This window comes from Apteryx rowi, unplaced genomic scaffold (assembly GCF_003343035.1).
Source record: "Apteryx rowi isolate R43461 unplaced genomic scaffold, aptRow1 scaffold_91, whole genome shotgun sequence".
In the NCBI taxonomy this organism is placed as follows: Eukaryota; Metazoa; Chordata; class Aves; order Apterygiformes; family Apterygidae; genus Apteryx; species Apteryx rowi.
The window spans coordinates 1,584,788-1,607,135 of NW_020451216.1; the positions used below are offsets into that span (position 1 = coordinate 1,584,788).

General features: G+C 40.4%; 2 protein-coding genes across 2 annotated transcripts in view; one reads left to right on the plus strand and one right to left on the minus strand.

The window, feature by feature from the left end:
• On the plus strand, positions 1-16,451 carry NUB1 (negative regulator of ubiquitin like proteins 1). Its single transcript, XM_026091571.1, has 15 exons — positions 1-106; positions 3,273-3,390; positions 3,483-3,644; positions 5,763-5,821; positions 6,406-6,476; positions 7,353-7,535; positions 9,086-9,174; positions 10,376-10,482; positions 11,359-11,545; positions 11,945-12,052; positions 12,239-12,391; positions 13,347-13,493; positions 13,768-13,863; positions 14,639-14,831; positions 15,762-16,451. Exons 2-15 carry the CDS (start codon positions 3,274-3,276, stop codon positions 15,923-15,925), a joined length of 1,836 nt encoding a protein of 611 aa, XP_025947356.1. The 5' UTR covers positions 1-106; position 3,273; the 3' UTR covers positions 15,926-16,451.
• The window catches only part of WDR86 (WD repeat domain 86), a 26,329-nt gene continuing 20,314 nt past the window's right edge, over positions 16,334-22,348 (minus strand). Inside the window, exon 6 of the mRNA XM_026091574.1 lies at positions 16,334-21,070. Coding sequence (XP_025947359.1) covers positions 20,852-21,070 — 219 coding nt within the window. The 3' untranslated portion in view covers positions 16,334-20,851. The remainder of the gene's footprint in view (positions 21,071-22,348) is intronic.

The following is a 22,348-nucleotide window of genomic DNA, read 5'->3' on the forward strand; positions in this document are numbered from 1 at the left end:
GGCGCCGCGCCCCCGCCCCGGCGCCGGGCCCGCGAGGGTAGGGGGGGCCCCGAGCCCCCCCCTCAGGGGCTGCCCGCGCCCCCGAGGCGCGGCCGCTGCCGCTCAGGTAGGGCCTGCCCGCCGCGAGGCGCTGGTGGGGGCTCGGGGGCCGGGACAGGCCGGCGGGGGGGGCGGCGGCCTCGACCGACAAAATGGCGAACCCCCCACCACCACCACAACCGCCGTGAGGCGCCTGCGGCCTCGCCGCCGAGGCGGGCTGCGTTTGCCCCCTCGGGCACCGGCTGCCTCGGCTCTGCCGTGGGATGGGCGGCTGTTTCCGTGCCCCGGGGGGGGGGGCGGGCAGGTGTTTGGGGGGCGCCTGGAAACGCCGGTAACCTTGTGGCCGTGCAGTGCATCCGTTAGGGTTATCGTGCGCCGGGGGACGCTGGCGACGTGCGGTCAGGGCTGTCCCGGCGCCCTCATGGCGGGGGGGGGGGGCTGGATGGGGCGGCCCGGGCGTTTGCAGGGCTTGGGTCTGCGTCCTCTCATTGAGTTTCTGGCTAGTGTTTTTGCACGTGATCCTGCTTTGGTCCCTAGCCGTGATCTCTTAGGCTCTGTAGCCTTCCTCTAGGCACAGAGGGGTTTATCGTGGTCGCTCCAGCTGGCTTTCCTACTTGTCTTTAGAAAAGACTAGCCCGGATTATTTTGATCAGTAAACCGTCCCTGAGCAGCCTCTYTTTCTTCCCTTAAAAACCTGGATTTTGTACCTTGTTTTCTTCATTTGTTTCCTTTTATGTCACATGTAAGAGYAACTGGCTTCAGATGGAGACATTTAATTATAAAAATCCGGTGTTGCATTCAACAGGGCCTTTGGGAAATATTCCTGATTGATTAGTCAAAATAGTTTTGAGAAGGTCCCTTTAAGCTGTTACTGAAAGTGAAATTATTTCAGGAACAGTTGTGGTGTTGGCTGGTGGAGAAGTAAGTCACAAATGTTTTGTTAAGGATTCTCTTGTAACTTATTTATGATAGAATAGTAAATTTGAAATTTATGTTTAAAACAATAGCTTTTATGTTTGTGAGAGCAAAATTTGTTGTTTTTTAGTACAGGGTTGGAAGTTAAAATTCTAAAATATGTTTCCTTGGAGACTCTTTAGTTTTGTTTTCTATTTTAATAGCTTAGGAAATCAATACTTGTTTTACAAAACTATTAAGTAGCATATTGGTGAAAAGATGAATGACYAGTTTCCAGATGTCATTCATATTTACAATTAGTAGCCTTAAGCATATGCAGCAATTTTGGACTTTACCTGAATGCAGCAAAGCCATGGATTCTTTTTTGTTTCTCAAGTTAATGTTAAGTAGAATTATCACCATAAAATCGTTCTTTAACTTATTGTAAGAATTAAGAAATGGGAATACATTGATAAGGAGTTGTTCATGAAAATTGGCATGTTTTGGAAAAGAAAAGAGGGAAACCTCTGTTAATAACTAACAAGGTCTTTGAAAATCAAATCTGTTTATWTTTGTTCCTTTTCTGCTTGTAAATGCCATGTTTTGCCTTGGCCTTAAAATAATTACTAGTAACATCATCCTAGCTGGAAAAAGAATACCTTGTTGTCTCACCTAGTTTGGGCAGACACTTTACAAATTCTAGGAAACAAACACAAAGGATTAAGCCATCTATTTACTGACTTAACCCTCCTAACTTTTTTAGGAGACAGTATTGTCTTTGTAGCTTTCAAAGATTCTTTGCAGCTCACTTAAACCTGGGGGTTGAGATAAATTTGATCAGTAAATTTGCCAGTCATTGGATTTTTTCCGACAGTTTTCGCTCTCAAATTGTGTTCTTTTGAGCAATGAGCAGTCTTTTGAATTGGAAAAATGAACAATAAAGTTTCTGCTTCTGCCCTTCTGTCATCTTGCTCCTGAGAGCTATCTGCTAGATATCTCAAGAATGAGAAAATGAAACTACTCAAAAGTGAAAGTAATTAATGTTTTCAATGCCAATCTTAGTAGCTTATTTACATAATCTACCAGCATTTTAAATGCTTTTCTGTATAAATTGAAGGATATCTTCTATATGATCTGCAGTGTCCAATAGCTAGAAGTCCCCCATGCTTTAATATGCACTTGTTTTCTTCTTCTTTTGAGATCATTTTGTCCCATTTTCCTTGCCCTCTCCTTGCCTTCCCTATTTCTTCTCTTCGTTCAGGGATGTGATGATTCACTCCCAGAGCTTACCACTTGCTGTGAGCTGAATGAGAATAAACTGTAGGGGTGAATTCTGACTAATCTCTTTACTGTGAGCCAGAGAACTGCTCTGTTCAGCTCACTGTCTTCTCCCCAGTGACATGTACTTCAGTGCTTGGTGCAGATTCGCAGTGCACTTCATCTTTAATCCCAGCCTCTGCATTTTGTGCTGCTTGTGCTTTGCGTGCCTTTTCTAGCTTTACACTAGGAGTCAGAAGAGTGTCTTTTGGATTATGGAAACTAACACCCTGCTATTTCATCACTATGATACCAAAGCTTTTCAAATACCATTTCATGATACTACTAAACTTGTCTGCTTGACAAATAACTGAGATTGGGGAGGGAGGGCATGAATCTTTCTCTATTCGCTAGCTCTCTTCACTTTAGCGGATCTCACTTTGCTGGAGGGCTTGAGATCTTTACCTTACAGACCTCTCATGTTGGAGCTTGTGGTTCTGGGTGCTCCCTCCTGGCACCTTTCTGTCATCCCAAAAGGGTCATGACCTATGTTAAACCACCCATTAGGCTGTTAAATCAGGGAAGCGAGAGCAAGAAGGCAGAGGGTACAGCAAGACCACATGTCAGAGCAGGGTTGGGTATGACTGCCCTGTCCAGGGAAGGGCAGGAGGCTTGTTTCATGGATTATTGTCATTTGGAGGTGAAACAGCACCTTCTACGATTCCATCTCACATGAGGGGTTGGGAAGGGACTTAATTTCACTTGAAAAGGCGAGGTGCAATGAGGTGGTCTCCTGCACTACCCCTATCCAGCACAGGCATGTTGCTTTCAGCCCCAGTCTAATTTTTGATGCTAGTCTGGGTCTCAGGTTCTTTTCCTCCCCGCCAAAACACACAGAATACATTTTATTATGCTCAACTTCTTTTTTTTATTTATGTATAAAAGATATATATAATACATGTTGTACTTTGCCACTGAGTTAAGGCTATCTCAGTACAGGAAAACTATATAAAAGATTGATTTTTTTTTTTCCCCCCCCCCTTCCCACCCCTCCCCTTTCAATTGTATTTTTGTATTAAAAGAATGGCACAAAAGAAGTATTTAATAGCAAAACTGACAAGTTGCTTAAGAGAAGACAAAATTCAGCTGTGGAAACCACCATATACAAATGAAAAGAAAGCAGCTGGTGAAGAAATGAAGGTAAATATTCTCTCTGAATTTGTCATGTGTGTCTTTCATGTAATACTACTTGTGAATTTTCCCAATTTTTTTTTTTTATGTTGCTTTCTTAGGAGCTTGTACAAAAATATGCATCCAAGCTGAATATCAATGAGAATGATACAGAGAGCATGCTTGAAGAAATACGATGTAAAGCAATTGAGCGTGGAACAGGAAATGAAAACTTTAAGGTGACCGGGATTGCGAGACTTGATATATATCTGCCACGTAGAAAAGTAAGTGACGTTGCAGAAAAGTTAGGATATGTAGCTTAACTAGAGTTCAAAGACCATCACAATAATGATATGTCATGCAAATGTTTTCACTCCCCCAACTTTGTCATGTGTTTTGGGTGACAGATATGTGTTTAGGTATATAAAATGTGGTGGGGCTGGTCCAGGGGAGGCAGTTAAGTAGGTACATTTTGCAGTGTTTCCCAGCCATGTGGGAATATCATGGCAAAAGAGTATAGTGTTGTGAGGTAGTAGATGTTTTCCCTTTAGCGTTTAATGAGAAATTAACTTTGAATTAAGAAAAGTAAATTAAATTTAAGCATATAGTTCAGTTTGATTCCTTTGGATTTAGTCATTCACATTACAAGTAAAGAACATATGCATTTTCTTAGCTGTAAAATACCTAAGGTTGAATCAGGATATGAATATCGTTTTATTACCACAGTTTTTGTTTGACAGCTTTAACTGAAAAAAAAAAAAAAAAAAAAAAAAAAAAACACTTAAGAAAACTTTAAGTGCCATAAGCAGCTTGAGTTCAGTGTCATCCTAGGCCATGCATAGCTGATGGTATTGAGAAGAACGCCTTTAGCTTTAACCATGCCATGTGGCAATGTTCTCACAGTGATTACATTATCCTCATGTAACTATTCCAGCCCGGGCAGCTAACTAAAGATACTTTAAAATAGATATGTCCAGTCTTTGAAATTGGAACTGAGAGGGAGAATTTTACCATTGTGATGGTACTCATCTATCCTATTATAAGCCAGGCTACTAAAAGCTTGACATGCTTAAAACTGAKTTGAGTCCTGTCCTTTTAAAGCCAGGATTCAAACTCTAGTTTCATGTGCAAAATATGCCAGAATGATTACATGGATCTAATCAAATTGGTTATATTAGTCACCATACTGCATTCGGTGGCTATACACTGGTAAACTAAAACCCAGCGGGATGCAGGCTGGGTGCTGTCGTGTGGTCACCTGTACCAGTAAATAGTTGGCATCGGCTCTGATGCTGTTGAGCCCAAGCCACCAGGTATTCTGCCATGTCCAAGCACATTGTGAGGGCTGACACGGGCTGTGGACTGTTCTTGATCAGCAGTTTGGATGCAGCCACCCTGCTTTGAAGGTTAGGAGGATTCACCCATATGGATGTCAACTGTGCCATGCAAGTCGGTCACAGGGCAGAGAAGGACCCTCAGTCTTTTTTCACTGCTACAAACAAAGCTTCTTAATTGGGAATATTTCCCCTTAAAAACAGTCTCTAGCAAACACAACCACCGTCTCCAATCACTTCTTAGTTTTGGTCTCCTTGTTGTGCAGGAACAGCATCTTCTGTGAGATCAACATGTCTTTGTCTACTCTGATAACAGTGAAAGTGAACTTCCTCTAGTTAAGGGCACTTAGAAGTTGTAGTCTCCTTGTCAGCAAAGGTCCCTTTGGAAAAGGGCAGTATTTTCGTCTGCTGAAGAAGAGCTTAGATGCTACCCTGTGGTCCAGGAGGATTTTTTTTAATAAATACTTGTGAAAACAAAACACTCGATCATAATTACTGTTCTCCCTTCTGCAGAGGGAAAATAATTAGCAGGGAGTGTGATGGGCTACAGGGTAGGGGGTGTTAAATGATTGACATGCAGTTAAAGCAAACAAATAGTTTTGTAACTCCTCTTTACAATGTTGCTGGGCATTGGGGAATTAAATGTTCTAAAATTCATTTAAAATTTAGGTTTATCTAATCTGGGACCAGAGATACTAATAGGAATAAATCATAACTTAGCCAGTCACAGGTGAATGGCATAATTACAAAGGAGAGTTAAGATTGAAAGTGCATAAGTAAATTACTCAGTTTAAATTGTTTGGATCTGAATTTGGATTTATCCAATTCTGCATCTTCTGCTGTTATAATGCTTATTTTTAGCACTCTGTAGCAAGTACCAGACTCCTTACCTGGAGATCACTAATGTTTATGCCCAACCATAACCTTGTTAACATGATTATTATTTGAAAAAAGAAATTGTAGTTGTAAAACAATTAATTAAGAAAGTGTCTAAAGTATCTTGACATCATGCTTTTTTTTTCTTCTTTTTTTCTTTTTTTCTTCCCCCTCCTAATATATTTACAACAGAGCAGAAAAATCCCACTGGAAACTAACCTGTTTATCACAGGCAAGGAACTCAGATCACAGTAAGTGTGACCACCCTTGGTACTTTTCTCAAGAAATAGCATACTGTGATACAGTACTTTTAAAATATATATATTTTTTTTATTTGTTGGATTTTTCTTAAGCTTCTTCATAGCAATCAGCATGTCTAAATAGAATATTTTTGCTTATGTCCAGTTTTCCTCTGTGACTGACTTTGCTATAAGAAGCTATGGTTTAACAAATAAAGAACAGGAAAATTAGAATTATGAGAAGAGAAATCTCTGTAGATCACCAACAAATACCTGAGAAGGCACTAGCCATCACCATTCTAAATCTGCAACTTGGCAGGTCTTCTGAACAGTGAATGTCTGCTTCCCTTCCTCTTGTGTTTCTTTAACCCTGCTAAAATTAGATTCTTTCTTGCCTGTTTTGCTTTTCTACTTTCTGTATCCCATCTTCTCCCTGTGTATTACAGCAGGTTTTCCTGTAATATTATTTTTACTTCAAGCAGCCTTATAGCAAAAGTTTTTAAGCCAGTTATGAGCATGCATAGTTTTTTTTACTATTCTAACAGATATGTTGTATATCTTTATAATTTTATGGAATAAAATTATTTGTTTCACAGGATAGCACAGGAACATGCATTCAGAGAAAATGCTATCAAAATAATCATAAATAAGAAGCAGCTCGACCTGGGTATGTATCTCTAGTTGAACAGATCTGTAGATTGATTTTTCTAGTTTACTGTTTCTCACAAGTGAAGTTTCTTGCAATTTTGTTCATTCCAAAAATCCCCAAGGAACAGCAGTCTCATTTGTCAGGTTCTGCTCTACAAGAACTCTAAGAAATTATAGTGGTCAAAAGCCTCAGAGAATTGGAGCCATTATGGGAATTCATTTGCAAATGTTGAAAATCCATTTTTCGAGTGTTTAAACACCCTAAAATGTGTGCTTAAACTCTAAATTTGCCAACAACCCCTATAGTATAACAGTGCATTCAAAAACTTTTTGTAGCGTCATACATGTGTTTGACTTGTCAGACACGTTGTAGGAACTGATGATAACTGCTTTCTTCTTACTGATATTCTAAGCATCTGTCCTATTTAGTTTCCTTGTAAGAAGTCAGCAGTAGTTAAAGCCATAAGCTTGATAATGGGAACTCAGACTCGATTCCTCGTTCCTCTGTCCTGTTACTATTGTGGTGTATGATCCTGGCCGTGTTGCTCAGTCCCTCCTTATTTTTTGTTTTGCGTGAAGATATTTTAATCAGTTATATTTCCTGGATTTTTTGAAAAAAGCAARCAAGCAAATATACCAAGCATTTAAAAACACTTTTAAGATACCACTCTGATCCTAATTTGTGTTCTTGCTGACGATGTCAGTGACTGACAGTAGTTTTGATTGAGTTCTTGAGTCCTATTAATTACTGTAGTGTTACGATAGTAGAGTGTGAGTAAGGCTGGGGTTTCTTTAGGTTGTTTTGTGTATTTTTTTTTCCAATGACAATACAAGATAAAATGTTCTGTGTTCATAAATACAGTATTTAGATTGTTTTCATCATACTCTTTTGCAGGAAAAACCTTGGAAGACCAAGGTGTAACACACAATGCAAAAGTCATGGTACTGCAACTGGAACAGAGTGATGAGGAAACCAAAAGAAAAGTTCAGGAAGAAGAACTGCAGCGTCAGAAAGAAAAAGAAATAAGTGACAAGATGCAAAGAACTAAGAAGGGTTTGGAAATTCTAGCAGAGAGAGGTAAGGGGGGGGGGGTGTTTGGATAGGGAGCATGGTTAACTCTTTCCACATAACAAATTATCTTCTCAATGGGTCTTTCGCGTAGAAGAGTGCCAGTAAGTTGACTGGATTCCAGCATATGGTTTTATAGGTTTCTGCTGACTTAAACTGGATTCTAAGTTGATTATAATTTTCTCTTCTACTCTTTATATATATATATATATATATATATATATATATACACACACACACACATACAACTGGAATGTTAGAAAGCATATGGCACTTTGAGACAGATATAATATGAATCAATTATTATTTAATTGGCAGTTGACAGTTAAGAGAGTGACAGCTCTGAGAATGCGCTTTATATTTACTGTAGACATAAGCAGTGTGGAATTTTATATTATAAGCTGTTACACACTTTTTTGTAGCTTATCTCAGTCATGACTGTGTGTAACCATGGTTACATTGTGCGAAACAGCTCACTTGTCCTGATCTATAATGTGGCCATTCTATTATCATTGCATTTGATGTTGATTGCTGGCAACTGTGGATTACATTAAAGGGATACAGTAATTTAACAGTAATAGTTTTTCAGAATGGGACTAACTGTGTCCATAAATTGCATTGATATTTGGTGAGTTTAAATCACTTCTCTATTTTATTGTTCCAAAAATCCACAAACAAGAAACTATGGAACTGACTGTGTAATGAATTCCTACCAAATACAAAAATATATGAGCAAAGTTTCTTTTAATGGTCGACGACAGCCTGTTTCTTGCTATAAAAGCAGATTTAAAAAAAAAGGGGGGGGGGGGAGAGACTTCTTTCTTTTTTATTGATTTAAGGGCAACTTAGACTCCAGTCCTTGAATCCTGTATAGAGCCTTTTTAACATATTTACCACAGATTGTCAGGTATAATACAATACGAGAGTATGGAGCGGAGTTCATAATGGCCTGACAGGCTCAAGGAGCTATGTGAAACTATATGAAATGTAGGAAGGATTTAACAGCCTTTTTGTTTCATCTGAGGGAAATTATAGGGCAGAAGGTTTTAATCTTAGCAAACTTTCTTGAGTGTCTTTTGTTTATAGGAAGAACATCTTTTAAATCAAGTGAAAATGAAAAAAAATATTCATAGTTTGGTAGTAAAAACTAAAGGAAGATGTGGGGGGAAAGGAAATTACTGAGCTGTATTTTCTTTTGTTGTATCAACTGTGCTTAGCTTTTTTGTATTCTGTATGCTTTATTTGATAATTTCAAATGTTATATCATGTAAAATGTAGGTGTTTTGTCTTCCACAAAAATTCTTTACATTTCATGTATCTTCTTAGTTTGGGTCTAAATTTCTGGACAAAGAGGGCCTTTTCCTGTAGTGAGCTTTCCAAAAGTTCCTCCTGTTTGTGTGATTGGGGCCATCATGGGTAGGTCTATTCAGTCTTTATATATAATTCTGATTTTTTTTTTTTTTATTTAACCATGTGCTTACTGGCATAATCTTATGACAACAATCTTACTCTGTTACTGGTAATTCTTAGAACTTGGACTGCTTTTTCTTATGTTTCAGAGGACTACTTAGATCCAGACACTGCTCCATATCTCGATATAGCTAATCAGACTGGGAGGTCAATCGAGATTCCTCCTCAAGCTAAAAAAGTAGGTAAAAGTATTTTATGATGGTAATAAAATGTCTTTTTAACACTTGAATCATGAAGCATTTTAAATATGGGATTAAATACAGTCAGATTGTTTTGGGATATATTACAGGGTCCAGTGGATGTTAGCTTAATAGAAATAGTCTTCAGATTTAAGTAAAACTCTACCCTTCAATCATTTAAAGACAGGATCTCTGATTTCTGTGACATCTTGTACAGACCTCAGCGTGGTCAATATCTTAGTTTTGTGCTTTAATATGAGCATTAACTTGTATACCAGCACATACAGTAACTTCTGGATGCCTTAGAACCACATAAAGTAACTTCTTCATTAGGCCTCGGCCAGTTTCAGTTGGAAACTCGATGAATTTCTCAAAATCAGACTGTTTAAAAATAGTTTGGAGGTTTTCTGCACTCTGACCCCTCTCAGATTTAAACTTGTTTACCATTCAAGAAAGTTCCATGTTCTCAACTGAAAATGTCTCTGACTGGGTCCACGCATTGAAATTACAGTAGGAGTAACTTGCCTACTGCTGGCTTCTGAAGCAGAAGAATAGTGACTGACACCATCTTTTAAGGTGCTAGATTTTCTAAAGATAAATAAAAACATACAGAAACACTTAGAATTACACCCAGTAACCAAAAAATAACTAGAAAAGAAATGAGTATGTTCATAGATGAGGAGAAATATTGCAGGTTGTTTCTATAAAGAAATATTATTTGCGTTTCCTTTTTTTTTTTCCTTTTTTTTTTTTTCATTCTGCAGGAACTATAGTATTTCCTGCCACATTCAAGATTTAATTTTCAGTTCTAAGTAACTTCTGCAGGAAGTCGATGATTAAATTTTACAAGATAATTGCCATAGCAAAGCAAAACAGATTTGATACTGTTAGAAACACACCTAGAAAAATGCTTAGCTTTTTATTGCTCATTACTGAAAATCTATCTAGGGTTGCATTCTAAAAATAAGTTTGATACAAGGTTTCATGTTTCAGTAGCATTCATGGCTTTTAATTAGATAATATATTACATTAGCAGATGGGAGAAAAGTATGAAGCAAATGTGAAATATTCTTACAGAACTAGTTTTTTTTCTGGGAAGAACAAAAGCTATAATAGATTACCTAAATATTTCTTTTTAATTATGAAAATGAGTTGGATGTAGGAGGAGAAGCGCAAAAAAGTCTTAATCTGTTTTTCTAGGCACTTGTGCTGGCAATGGGTTATCATGAAAAGGGCAGAGCATTAATGAAGAAAAAAGAATATGAAATAGCACTGCCATATTTGTTGGATGCTGATAAACACTTCTGGTAAGAACCTTTTTGATTCCTTGTACGCCTGGCTTTGCTGTATTGTCAACAGGCTATAGGAACAGCATTAGCTCTACCGTACGTGTAAACCAGTGCCTGCTTTGCCCAGAATTACTTCATACCCCCTGTGCAGCTGGGAAACAGCAGACAGAAAGGCTCTGRCTCTCTGGCAGGTGGTTTTATATGGAACAGCTGAAGCACATACTGCCCCTAGGCAATTTACAGTCTCTCTTATTAACGTAAACTGAAACGGGTGAAGATTTGTGTACCAGGCTATAAATTGCAGTAGCTGAGGGGCGGATTCAGATCCTCGTTTGTGACTGTTCCTCTGGAAGTGAGTCTGTTGCAAAAGACGAAGGGGATACCTGAGGTCAGTAGCCATATCGGTTTCTGCAGGTAACCTACTTTGCTGTCAGCAGTCAGAGCCCTAAGTTGCCCTTCTGACATACCCAAAAGTAACCTTGTCCCCATCTGGTTCTCATCCATGTGCAGACGCAGGGAGACTGGCACAGAACCGAGCATGTTCGCGTGTGCTGAGGAAGACAATAGATCCTTTCAAAGGTTGCATGGGCTTGTAAATCCATCATGCTTTTAAAGAGAGGCTGTTTTACATAGCAACAAAATGAAATGTGGCTACTATAATTCTTTTGAGATGTAGTATTACTAGTTGTGTACTAGCGAATATAGTGGGAGATTAGTGTTTTTTTATTAAAGTTCCAGTGACGTCAGTATGCTAGCTTAAATGTGAAGTGCATGCTTTCTCAAATATATGAATGTACATAAGTCTAGCGTGTTGTTTCATCCGTGTAAAACAGTGTTTAAAAAAAAAAAAGTAAAAAAATAACTGATTGTTTGGGGGTTTCCTTTTCCCTCCAGTGAGTGCAGCACAGATTTGCTGAATACAGTTGATAATTATGCAGTATTGCAGCTGGATATAGTGTGGTGCTACTTCCGCCTGGAACAGCTGGACTGTCTGGATGATGCAGAGAAAAAGCTGACCACAGCCCATAGGTGCTTCAAGAGGTGCTATGGGGAAAACCATGAAAGACTTATTGATATCAAAGTATGCTGGTTTTGATTTAATTATGGTGACTTTGGGTTTTTTTGTTTTGTGGGGGTTTTGTGTTGTGCTTTAAAAAAAAAAAAAAAAAAAGGTATTCAGTCATTGTTCAAGTATTACAAGACTCTGTTGTGGAAGTTTAAAATTTTCTCATGCCTCCTTAGCCTGTAATCTAGCTGTGTAATTGTCAGCATAGCGAGAGCACTGGATCTAACAACAAGATTATGGTAAATGTGTGCTTATATGCACGGACATCATTGTTTTAGATGTGATATTTTACCTGCATAATAAGTGTCACATTCTTGTGACTGTCTTTTTTGAAATGTATGTATGTTCTATTGATAATGTACTGATGTTCTGTCATATGCTTTCCTCCCCTGCTTTGTTTAAACAATTCTTTAGGGAAGCTATGGTCGTGAGAAGGTTTTATTTCTAAGGCTTTACCTCCTTCAGGGGATAGGACACTATCACAGCGGCAGAGAAAAGGAGGCTGCTGAGTATATTCAGAAGGTAAGAAACCATTAGACAAAACTTTAAAGTATTTCATACTAGGAATGAGCGTATTCAGAAATATGCGTTTGGGCTTTGTCTTGCATCTTCTCTGTTCTTTGCTTACTCAGAAAAATGAGGAGAAATCTTTTCATTTGTATGTTAGCAACAGTGTCAGTCATATCGTTTTGTTCTTTCAATATTCAGGCATCTCGTTTATACGAAGAGCTCTCCATAGATCCTGAAAAAGTTGATCGCCTGTCACTCCTGGGATTCTCTGAACAGGAAGCTCGCCTCGCCTTGAGAGCATGCCATGGGAACGTGGAGCATGCTGCCAATCTTATTACCAACAGGAGAGAGGTATGGTGCAGTGAAAGTATGAGATTATATTAGTTTGAGTGCCCGTAAGGTCATGTTTTGCATGACTAGTGCAATATGGTGCTAAATTAAGGACTCTCACTACCCTGCTTTGGCACTGATAGTGTAACTAACACTTTGACATCTGTTGCTGCAAGTATGAAACCAAAACGTAGCACAACAAGGGAAGCTGTGTCCTGAAACACATGGAATGAGAGAGCCAAAGACCGGTGGTTGTACCACAGAGGCACGTTGGAAGAGTTTGCATCAGTGTTTGCTACCCAGCTGTTCTCCATATGGGAATGTAAACACCATGGCCAAAAATGTCGCTCCTGGGCTGAAAGACAGGAGGCTGCACAATAAAGTTTTTTTTTTAGGGTAGCCATCAAACTCACTGTATTATGGCTTTGGACTGGGGAGAGCCAGGAGGGGAGAAGGCTTTTGTGTATTAAAGTGAAGGAGCCTGACAGTGTTGTCCAGATCTGAAACGAAGAGCCTGAAGTTACATTTGGTAAGCTGAGGTGGCGCTTCTGGATTTGAGACAATTAAATGTAGATAGAAAAGTCAAGTGGTTGAGAGAAGGGCTGAACACAACTCCTTGGCTATATTCCCAGTTCTGAATGTATGTCCTTGGCAAGTCCTGTCTACAGGCCTGCCTGCCAAACTAGTTTAACACTTACCACACAAGGCCTATTCTAGCTGTAATGGAGTAAAATCTGATCTGCAGAGAATCCAGAACAGATGTGTGGCTACAGTGCTTGCTAATGGAAATACAACTTTATGTAGTGATGAGTGCCTAACAACACAATCTGCATTTTTTTTTWAAAAAAAATCCCTTTTCCTGAAAAGATTCAAATTCAAATAAGTAAATCAAAGAAATTCCATATGCGCTGCTTTCTGGAAGAAGGCTGAAGCATTCCTGTGCACAGTTAGCTTTGTAACAACTGTGTTCTTGCAGGAAAAGGCACAAATAAGGAGGGAGGAGAGAGCTAAAAGAAGGCAGAGACTGGAAGACATAAATACCCTGAAGAGCATGGGCTATTCAGAGAGAGCTGCTCAAATAGCTCTTCATCAAGCGCAAGGAAACGTGGACCAAGCCTTTAAGGTAAGTGGTTGTCAGGAATGGTGTTTTTGTACAGAAAGGTTGTTTTTTGGAATTGCTCAGCTGATTATTTTCTGTCTTCTGTATTGCTTAGTTCATAGCTACTTCTTTTGAACTGTAATGACTGAACTTCCATTTCCTGAGCTGATGAACCAGACATCACTTAGTTTGGCTGAGGTTTTGGTTATATCAGCTATTGGGCTACATATGTAGCTGCATTGAGGAACACTAAATCTGTGTTGCTGTCATCTGATCCCCTCTCTCTTTTTTACTTTAGTTTATTCTTGACAATCCTGAGTTATTGTTGGAAAATGACGACGATGATCCTGTGACCATGGACCAGTTTCAGGTTTCCCAGGAAAGTATTGATCAAGTAAGTTGGACTTTATTTATTTTATTTTATTTTATGTTATTTATTTATTTATTTATTAGGAGTTGGTAGTCCTGTTTCTGAATTATGCCCTCAAACATACTGGATCTTCCTTAAACAAAGGTGTACAAATATTCTTTGTCCCACATCACTCATAAGCTATAACGCTTCCGTTAATTTCTGTTCTTTACCATTAAGTCACACATTCCAAAGATCACTCAGGCGTGAATATAATTTGTTGTGTACTTGGTGCCTTTTACACCAACCTCCACGCACTGATACAAATGGAAATGTGCTTGTTTTAATGCTCTAACCCAAGAAAGGAAGGCAGCAAATTACTGAAGTCCTTAAATATATTGCATTGTGCAAGGGAAAGAGATGGCATGTATCTTTCTCCATAGGCCACCTGAAAAGCTCCTCATTAGCTAGTGTGGCTATATGGTTAATGTCAATAGGAAGGAAAACTATATTGCATAGAAAAAGTGAACAGCCCGTGCACACTCCTGATACTCTGGAATTTTCCTTTTAAAAACAACAAAAAAAATTGGTCTGACATTAAACAAGACACTTCATTCTGCTCCACATCCCTGTTCCTGTAACAGGTCACTGCCCTGTTTTTAACYGTTCCAGAAAACCAGGGTCAGTGTCCTGGAATTCCTGACATGCAGCGCTTTCCTCTGGGCACGGGAATGACTGTTGGATGCAGAGTCAGATTCCTGTCAGTCCCTGATGCTGAATGAGCTTGGATTTCTCTAAACTTTTTCCCCTCCCCCTCTAGTTGATGTACATGGGTTTCAGCCACGAATCAGCAGAGCARGCATTAAAAGTCTTTAAAGGCAACATCCACTTAGCTTCCCAAACCCTTGCTCATTATGGGGGAGTTCTTCCTGCTTCGTTGCTGCTGTCTTCAGAAGGGTCCAGTCCATCAGAAGAATCAACTTCATCGAAAGATTCGCCTACAGAGTCTGCAGGTAAGAATTGCTGCGTGCAACAGAGGAGAGGGAAAGGAGGCAAAGAAGTAATGATTAAGTGATTGCTGCTTAAATATTGGTAGACTGCTTTGAGTAACGCCCCAGACTACTCTTTTCGTTGGTAACATTGATTGGGAAGACATTACTGAAAACAAGCTATAGTCCTGAGCAGTCAGCAACAACCACGTATAGAACCATAAGGGGTACATAGCAGCTCTAGGGGCGTGCATAAGACTGCATGGACATAAGTCCCAAACTTCACAAGGCTAGTTCAGGCTGCGTCTCTCCAGTGAAAGGGCTAACCTGCAAAGGTTAGGAAGGGCCAAGAGGAAACTGCTGCTGACCCAGCTATGGCCTTGGCACACAATGCTGGGTGTCTGCATCTTCATTTCAGCAGTGAGGAACACGTTGCCCTCTCTAGTYCACAAGTAATTCTGCCTTCTCTCATCTAACTGTACTCTCTCACACCGATTCTGTTTAAAAACAAATAAACACTTCCCTTCCTATACACTTTCACAGAGYAATAAGTTCCTAAGACTCAGGCACACTTCCTGGAACCTGCCACTGATGATGATGTTTTTGGCTTGCTGATGTCTAACTTTTGACTGTTAGGTTTATTCCACATCTGTGCTATAAAGTCCCCTCAACCACATATCCCTGCCTTTTGTCCCTTGTGAAAAAGAGCTTTAACTGTTGCTCCCTGTTTAGCAAGGGGGGAACGCACCTTCTCTCCTCCGTTATCTGTCAGAGCTGTGTCGCTGAGTATGTCAGAGCAGTCACTGTTATGCAGCTAAGGGCTTTCCTACAGCTTTAAATAGTATTTGCCATCCTGCAATATCTGGCTCTTGGAAAAACAGTAGTGCATGTGAAAGAGGGAAACTGTGAACTTCTTCCAGAGATGAATAAACTGCTGTTTTATTTTACTGGTAGGTTCTTCCAGTTCACCAACAGATGAAGACATGGAGACTGATGCAGTCAATGAAATCCTAGAGGATATTCCTGAACATGAAGAGGATTATCTGGATTTAACACTGGAGGAGGAGGAACAGATCATTCATGAATACTTATCCTATATACAAGTACCACAGCATTAAATCCTWTTACATCTGCTTCGGTTATATGCATTTACGTTGGCAAATTGARTTTGGATTATAAATGCATCTTCAGCTTATCTTTTACTAAATGCCTTGAATTCAGTTAAACTACAGGTAAATCACTTAATTCCTGCTTATTTATAAATCTGCTTAAAAGCCTACATTTGTGATACATCATAATTTATTGTCATAGCAGAAAAATAGAAACATTTATTTTCAGAAGAAAATTTAATAGAACCTAACTATATTTTTATTGTTGTGAAATAAGTTAATTCACTTAGTATACAAGTAAATAAGCATTTCTACACCATTTTAAAATACCAGCTTTAAAAAATATTTGTAAATCAGAAGCCTAGCTAATGAGCTACACGGAGCTATCAACTTACAAACTGGTTTTCTTTTCTTCTGAAAGATTTCTCGGTCACTTACGTATCTGTTGTGCATGGATTTATACTGCATTTTGCTTGTCACTTCATGCAGGTGTTACAGAGCCAATAAAGATGACTATGTGCTGCTTCTGCTTTTATTAGGAGTCTTTCATGCTTTGTTTTTAAAAAGCAGCAGAAGCCGGGGCATAGCCATGTCCTGTCAGACTCCAGGGACCTGTTTGTATGGCAGTGTTTTAATACATAACTAGCAAGCCAGTTTCCCCAAGTGCCTACTTCTTTCTGCAGGTACCAGACTTAAGACTGAGATTAAGCTGCTTTGTTCAGTGGGGACTAGAAAGTCTTCCTCACTCAGCTATTGAACAAAACTGGGTTCAGGCATTATCTCAACAGTTGTTGCTTCAGAATTCTTGAAAAATGGCTTTGGGGTTTGTTGGTGGTTTTGTTGAGGTGGGATTTTCTTGTTTGTTTATTTTTTGTTTAAGTGCATTTTGTAACATCCAACTTCCTGCTATGAAAGCATTCCTTCCCCTTGGGTCCTTGGGAGCTGAAGTTCCCTTTGTGATTAACTTACAGTAGAAAGGGTTTATTTTAGGAAATTTTCAATAACTTCAGTCTCACGGTAGAGGGAGCTCATGTCCCACTTGCTCCATGAAGAGGGCTAGAGCTGGTGGGAACATAGGGAACACTGGAAAAAAAAGTGATCTTTGCTTAGAGCCAGGTCTAACAGAAGCTACTGGAAAATGAACTTTGTGGTGGCAATTCATTCTTACATAGAATTTATCAGTGGGGGAAATAAGGGCTTGCCATTTTGTTAGGGCAAGCAAGATGGGGGAGGAGATTCAACTATGGCCTGCAAAATGACTATTCAATTCCAGTTGATGCATTTAATAGGTTTCAGTAGTAAATTTTTGTTCCTGGCTATCTTAGCTGATGGCAGCAGACAAGATGGATTGATTATGCTGTTAAGGAATTATTTGTTTTTCACACTTGTGCATCAAGACAAGTGCTACAAAAATTAAGGTCATTTACGTCCTCTGAGGAAAAAACAGCTCAGCAACTCTTACATCTTCTGCTTGTCTACAGGAGAGCACTGAGGAATGACAGAGCAAAATGCAGAACAAAAATAAGATAATTTTAAGGTAGCACTTCTCATTGATTTGCCCTACATTACTCAGAGAAATTACAGATAAGTTGAGGACTCAAGCTCTGCTGTTTGCCTTTAGACACCTTTTGTGGGTTTGGAAACCCTCTTAGTAATTCAGGCCTCTATCCCATGAGGGATACAGTCACTTTCCACAAATGGTAGCTGGAGTAGTAAGTACCCAACACTTGAAAACAGGTGTCAATTTAACACTGGATATAGGATAGAGTTTCCTAGCGGAGTCTCTATATGCTAAAGAATGGACTTTTAAACTCTAGTAAAGCCAAGACTATACGGAGAAATGAAAAGGGGAATAAAAAATTAAGATGCATGCAGTTTTAATAAGAAATAGGTGGGAAAGCACAAATCTCTTCTTCCCTTCAGCCAGAAGGGTTCCTAAACCTACCAGCATTGTTGCCTTGCATTATGCTAGCCTGTAGGCGTGCACCTAAGGCAGCAGTTGGCTGTACAAGCGGTATTTATTTCTCCTCCTCTTTGAAGTGGTTTGCACAGCAAAGTGGCAATGACAACGTAAGACCTGAATGTTTGTCCTTGGGGAACTTAAAATTAGCGTCATAACACGCAGTGCTTGTCAAAGAAGCCATTCCTCAATGATGTAATTCCATCAGCACTGCCCCCAAGTAACTGTGTGCAGTTTTAAGTGATTAGCAGGGCAAGAAGGCATTGGCTAAAAGTTTTTAGTTAATTAATTTTGAACATTTATCTGAAGACACTGTGATATGTTTAGCAACAAGCAGAAATTGTAATGACTCATTAATTCCACTCTTAATGAGATTGCTGTCTCTTACATTTATTTGTTTAGTGTGCAGCTGCTGCAGGCCAGAACTGCTCTCCCTTCTAATGTACCATGTGCAGTTTTAAACAAAGTGTATGACCCYGAACCATCTATACAACTCCATCTGTTTCTGTTGAAGGCCTCCTACTTAGCATTAACCTCATAAACAAAAATATGAATAAAATTAGTTGCATATCAAACCATCATCCTAGCAACCGAGAGCCACCATCCCATAGACATTTTCCACAGGCCTACCAAGACCAGACTGAGGGGTTTCAGGGAAATTAGGCTATAACATGCAGATGAGCTCCAAAATTAGTTTCTCTGTGGAGGCATTTAACATAATGAAAGTGCTGTTTCCAACTAGCTGGACAAACCTGCCACGTAAGAGCTAACAAAGCTGCTCAGCAGGAGAGGCGAGCAGCGTGTGGGGCAGCAATGACAGACCCAGCGCAGCAATGACATGTTACGGTTTCATAACCAGACTAGGGGTCTTCAGCAGCCTGTTTGATTATAGACATTACAAATACCAACGCTTCAGCTCCAAGAGATATTTTGTTTTGATTTTAATACTGGGATATTTGAATGCAGAACATGTTTCTTCAGTTCAGTTAGACTTAACTGTCAGCAGAAGCAAGTGGATACAATGCAGAGATTAAGTACAAACATTAGCAACGGGCCAGCTTTGACTCCAGCCACCCTACCATGGGCCCATTCCCACTTTTCTGGAAACTATGGCCTCTGTAAGAGGGTATGACCCTTGCCTTGCTGGATAGGAAGGTTATGAAGTGCACACAAATACCAGCCACCAYGAGCAGCAGAGGTGAGATCTGAATCAGTGTGCATGGCTCAATCGCACGTGCTTTCCCCCTTAAGGCTACACTCTAGTTTGTGGCTACTCGTCCCTCCACTGACTAAAGAAAYCGAGTTCTGGCAGTCTGATCACTGGCAGGAGGCAGGACTGCTCCTCAGCACAACTGATTCCAAGCCCCATCAGTGAAGGAAAGGCAAGAAATGTTTCCAAAAAGTGTATGTTTATTTTTTTTTCCATATTCCATCCATTCTTAACTGCCGTGCATCTGCAGCCAGCCAAATCCCCTCTGTAGGAAAAGAAAATAAAAACTAGATTGTTAACAACCTGTAGATGCCACATGTTTATTTCTCCATTCTAAAAAAAAAGTATTACAGCATTTTTATTTGCTGTAGTACAGAATAAATAAAGCCATAAAAATAAAAACATATGGTTAGATATTCTGCACTGATGCTACAAAGAGATGTATCTGCAAATAGAAAAATATAAGAACCCTTGTTTATTCATGGCTCAGTGGTTATCAGTGAGGGATGAACAACATGGAAAAAGACTGGGAGAAGTACCCTTGAATTTGACTGCTTATCCAGCCTGACCTCATAGCTGACCCCGCTTTGAGCAGAGGATGGACTACAGCCCTCCTGAGGTCCCCTCCAACTTGAATTTTCCTGTGATCCTGAGACTGTCTTCTGATCTAAATAGTCTTGAGTCACCCAACTACAACTGGACATTCATTCCCGTTTCAGTACCCCGTCTCCTGCACAGGAGAAATTGAGCCAGGCCTGACAGACAGGCAAGGTCGGGTCACACATACCTCCACGTGCTGAGGCTTTGACACAACTGCGCCTCCTCCATCTGACACAGCGCCTTGTGGTCAGCTTCCACCTCCCCCCCCCCCCAGCACCCCCCTCTCTGGGGACCTGTGCATGGGACAAACAGATGGCCGGTAGCACACACCCCTGGCAGCATGGAAGGTATATGTGAAGCCATTGGTGCTTCCTTTGCTRAAGTGTGGGAACTCAGAAGGTAAGAGCAGAACCAGCTAGTTTGTTGGGACGAGGACAGCTTGCTGTGCCTTGGCAACCTGTCAACCTTGATACAAAAGGCCTGAGGTTTAAATTGTTCTCTAGCTTATGTTTTGTAAAAAAAAACAAAACAAAAAAAAAAACCCCACTAATAATTTCTGTCCCATTACTCCCAACTTCCCAGAGAGTAGTTGAGGCTGCTTTGCACTCCTTCCTGCTGAACCACACCATCCTGCATGAGCTGGTCTGATCAGCAAAAAACTGACCCAAAGGTGAGCTGTGAATATGGCGTTCAGAGTCACGCTGCAAGGCAGCTTTCAGTTCTACATTCAGCTGAAGAGAGGGCACATGAGCAGGCAACAGGAACAGGAGAAAACACCTCTCATCAGGTACTAGCCAGGCAGAAGTGTGAAACATCTGTGCCAGAGGACATTGGGGGAAAAAAAAACACAAAAACCAAACCCACAGTCTTAAATAAGTTCCTAATTACACACACACACACACACACACACACACACACCCCAGACATCACCTGAACCACACTGCAGTCCCTCCTGACCCCAGTACTGCTCAACTATCTGCTAAGAGCCATCAGGAGTGACAGTCTGACTTGAGTCTGTCTCACAGTCACAGAGAAGCCTGGCTCCTGAAAAGAGGTTCAAGCAATGCTGTTTCCCAGCTCTTTCCACGTTCTGGCTTATTTGTACAGTAGCGCAGAAGACAAAAGGTTCAGCTTTGGTCACTGACGGAAAGTCTGCCCTGGCCAGTCACATTAGTTCAACAGCCTCATGTTCCCCATTTTCTTGCTGTACTATACAGCCGACTTTGTTGTTGAAAAGACGAGACAGACTTCCCTTTTGAGAGCTCCGGCCCTGGGCGGACCTCTCCTTCTTCAAACGCCGCTTATTTCTCTTGCATATTCCCCGGATGTCCCAAATCCTTAGTGTGCCATCATGGGAAGCCGTGTACAACAACTCATTGTGAATCTGGAACAACAAGGTCACACTTAATACCAAACTCTACAGCTCAGAATCACCACAATCAAACTGTCAAATGTCAGAGCAAACGGAGCCTGATCCTAACACTCACGGCCTGATAGCTCATTGCAAGAGTCGGTGTAAATAATTATCACAAAAGCTGCTAAAGTGGAATGACACATAACCAAGTCAGGACTCATTTCTCAGCCACTTCACAGAGCCCTAAAAAACAAACAGCATGAGTTATTTATAACTTAAACCTACTAGCAAGGCAATGGGGAACTAAACTCTTAGTGTCAGAATAGGCTCTAGCTGGGAATTTCAGTGCTGTTTTTAGACAGTTGGTTTGAAGATCAAGGTTAAGGAAGCACCAAAATCAGCCTCAGTGGGGGTTTTGGGGGGACACTTTCCTTCTCACTTTCCCTCCTCCTTTGCAGTAAGTAACAGGTACAATTTCTCTTTCTAAATTTTTTGTTCTCCCAACCCTTCAGTAATTTAACCTTGATCGCCCCCTGTAGTTTTATTTCTTTAATGAAACATTTATTTCTGTTGGTAACATTTCCAGTTACCCTCCCTAGCAGCAGGCCATAGGTCTCCATCATCCTTCCCTCCTGCTCCGGACTGCCAGGGGCTCTCAGTCTTCCCGAGGGAGGCCACGGTAGCCAGCATCCCACCCAACAGTCTCATTTACAAGGGCACCACAAGCACCGCGTCACTGAAGACGTATCACTCATAGCCATGAGCGGGGGGGTCACGGCTGACTCTGTCACTGCACTGTTTGCAGACCCGGCTCTAACAGATGCATATATACAGGTGCATATATAAGCACAGCGTTCATGGCGGTGAGCAAGGCAACGAACACTAGGAAACCCAATTACTCAATACCCAAAGGTTTGCAATTTAAGACCAATTAGCCATTTGCCAGTTCAGGAAAAAAATAAATACAAAAGTAAAAGTCTATTTACATTTGTCTGTGCTTGGGATCGACTCCAAAAGAAATTTTATCTCCTTTCTTTTATTCCTTTGACTGCCAACCTGTCAGGAGTGCTTACAAAGTCTCATGTTCTTAAACAAAATCCTCATCCTGCACACAGCTTTTACTGAAGATCTTGATATGTGGAGATGTGGATCCTTAAATGCACAAAGCACCCATGGGATTCAATTCAGATTCAAACCCCCCTCCCCAGGATTCCCTGTGATTTATAACTTAAACCATGATACTGATCTTAACACTGCCCCAAGGATTACTAACTTCCCCCCTTTTAACATTTAAGTGCTAGGACTCCT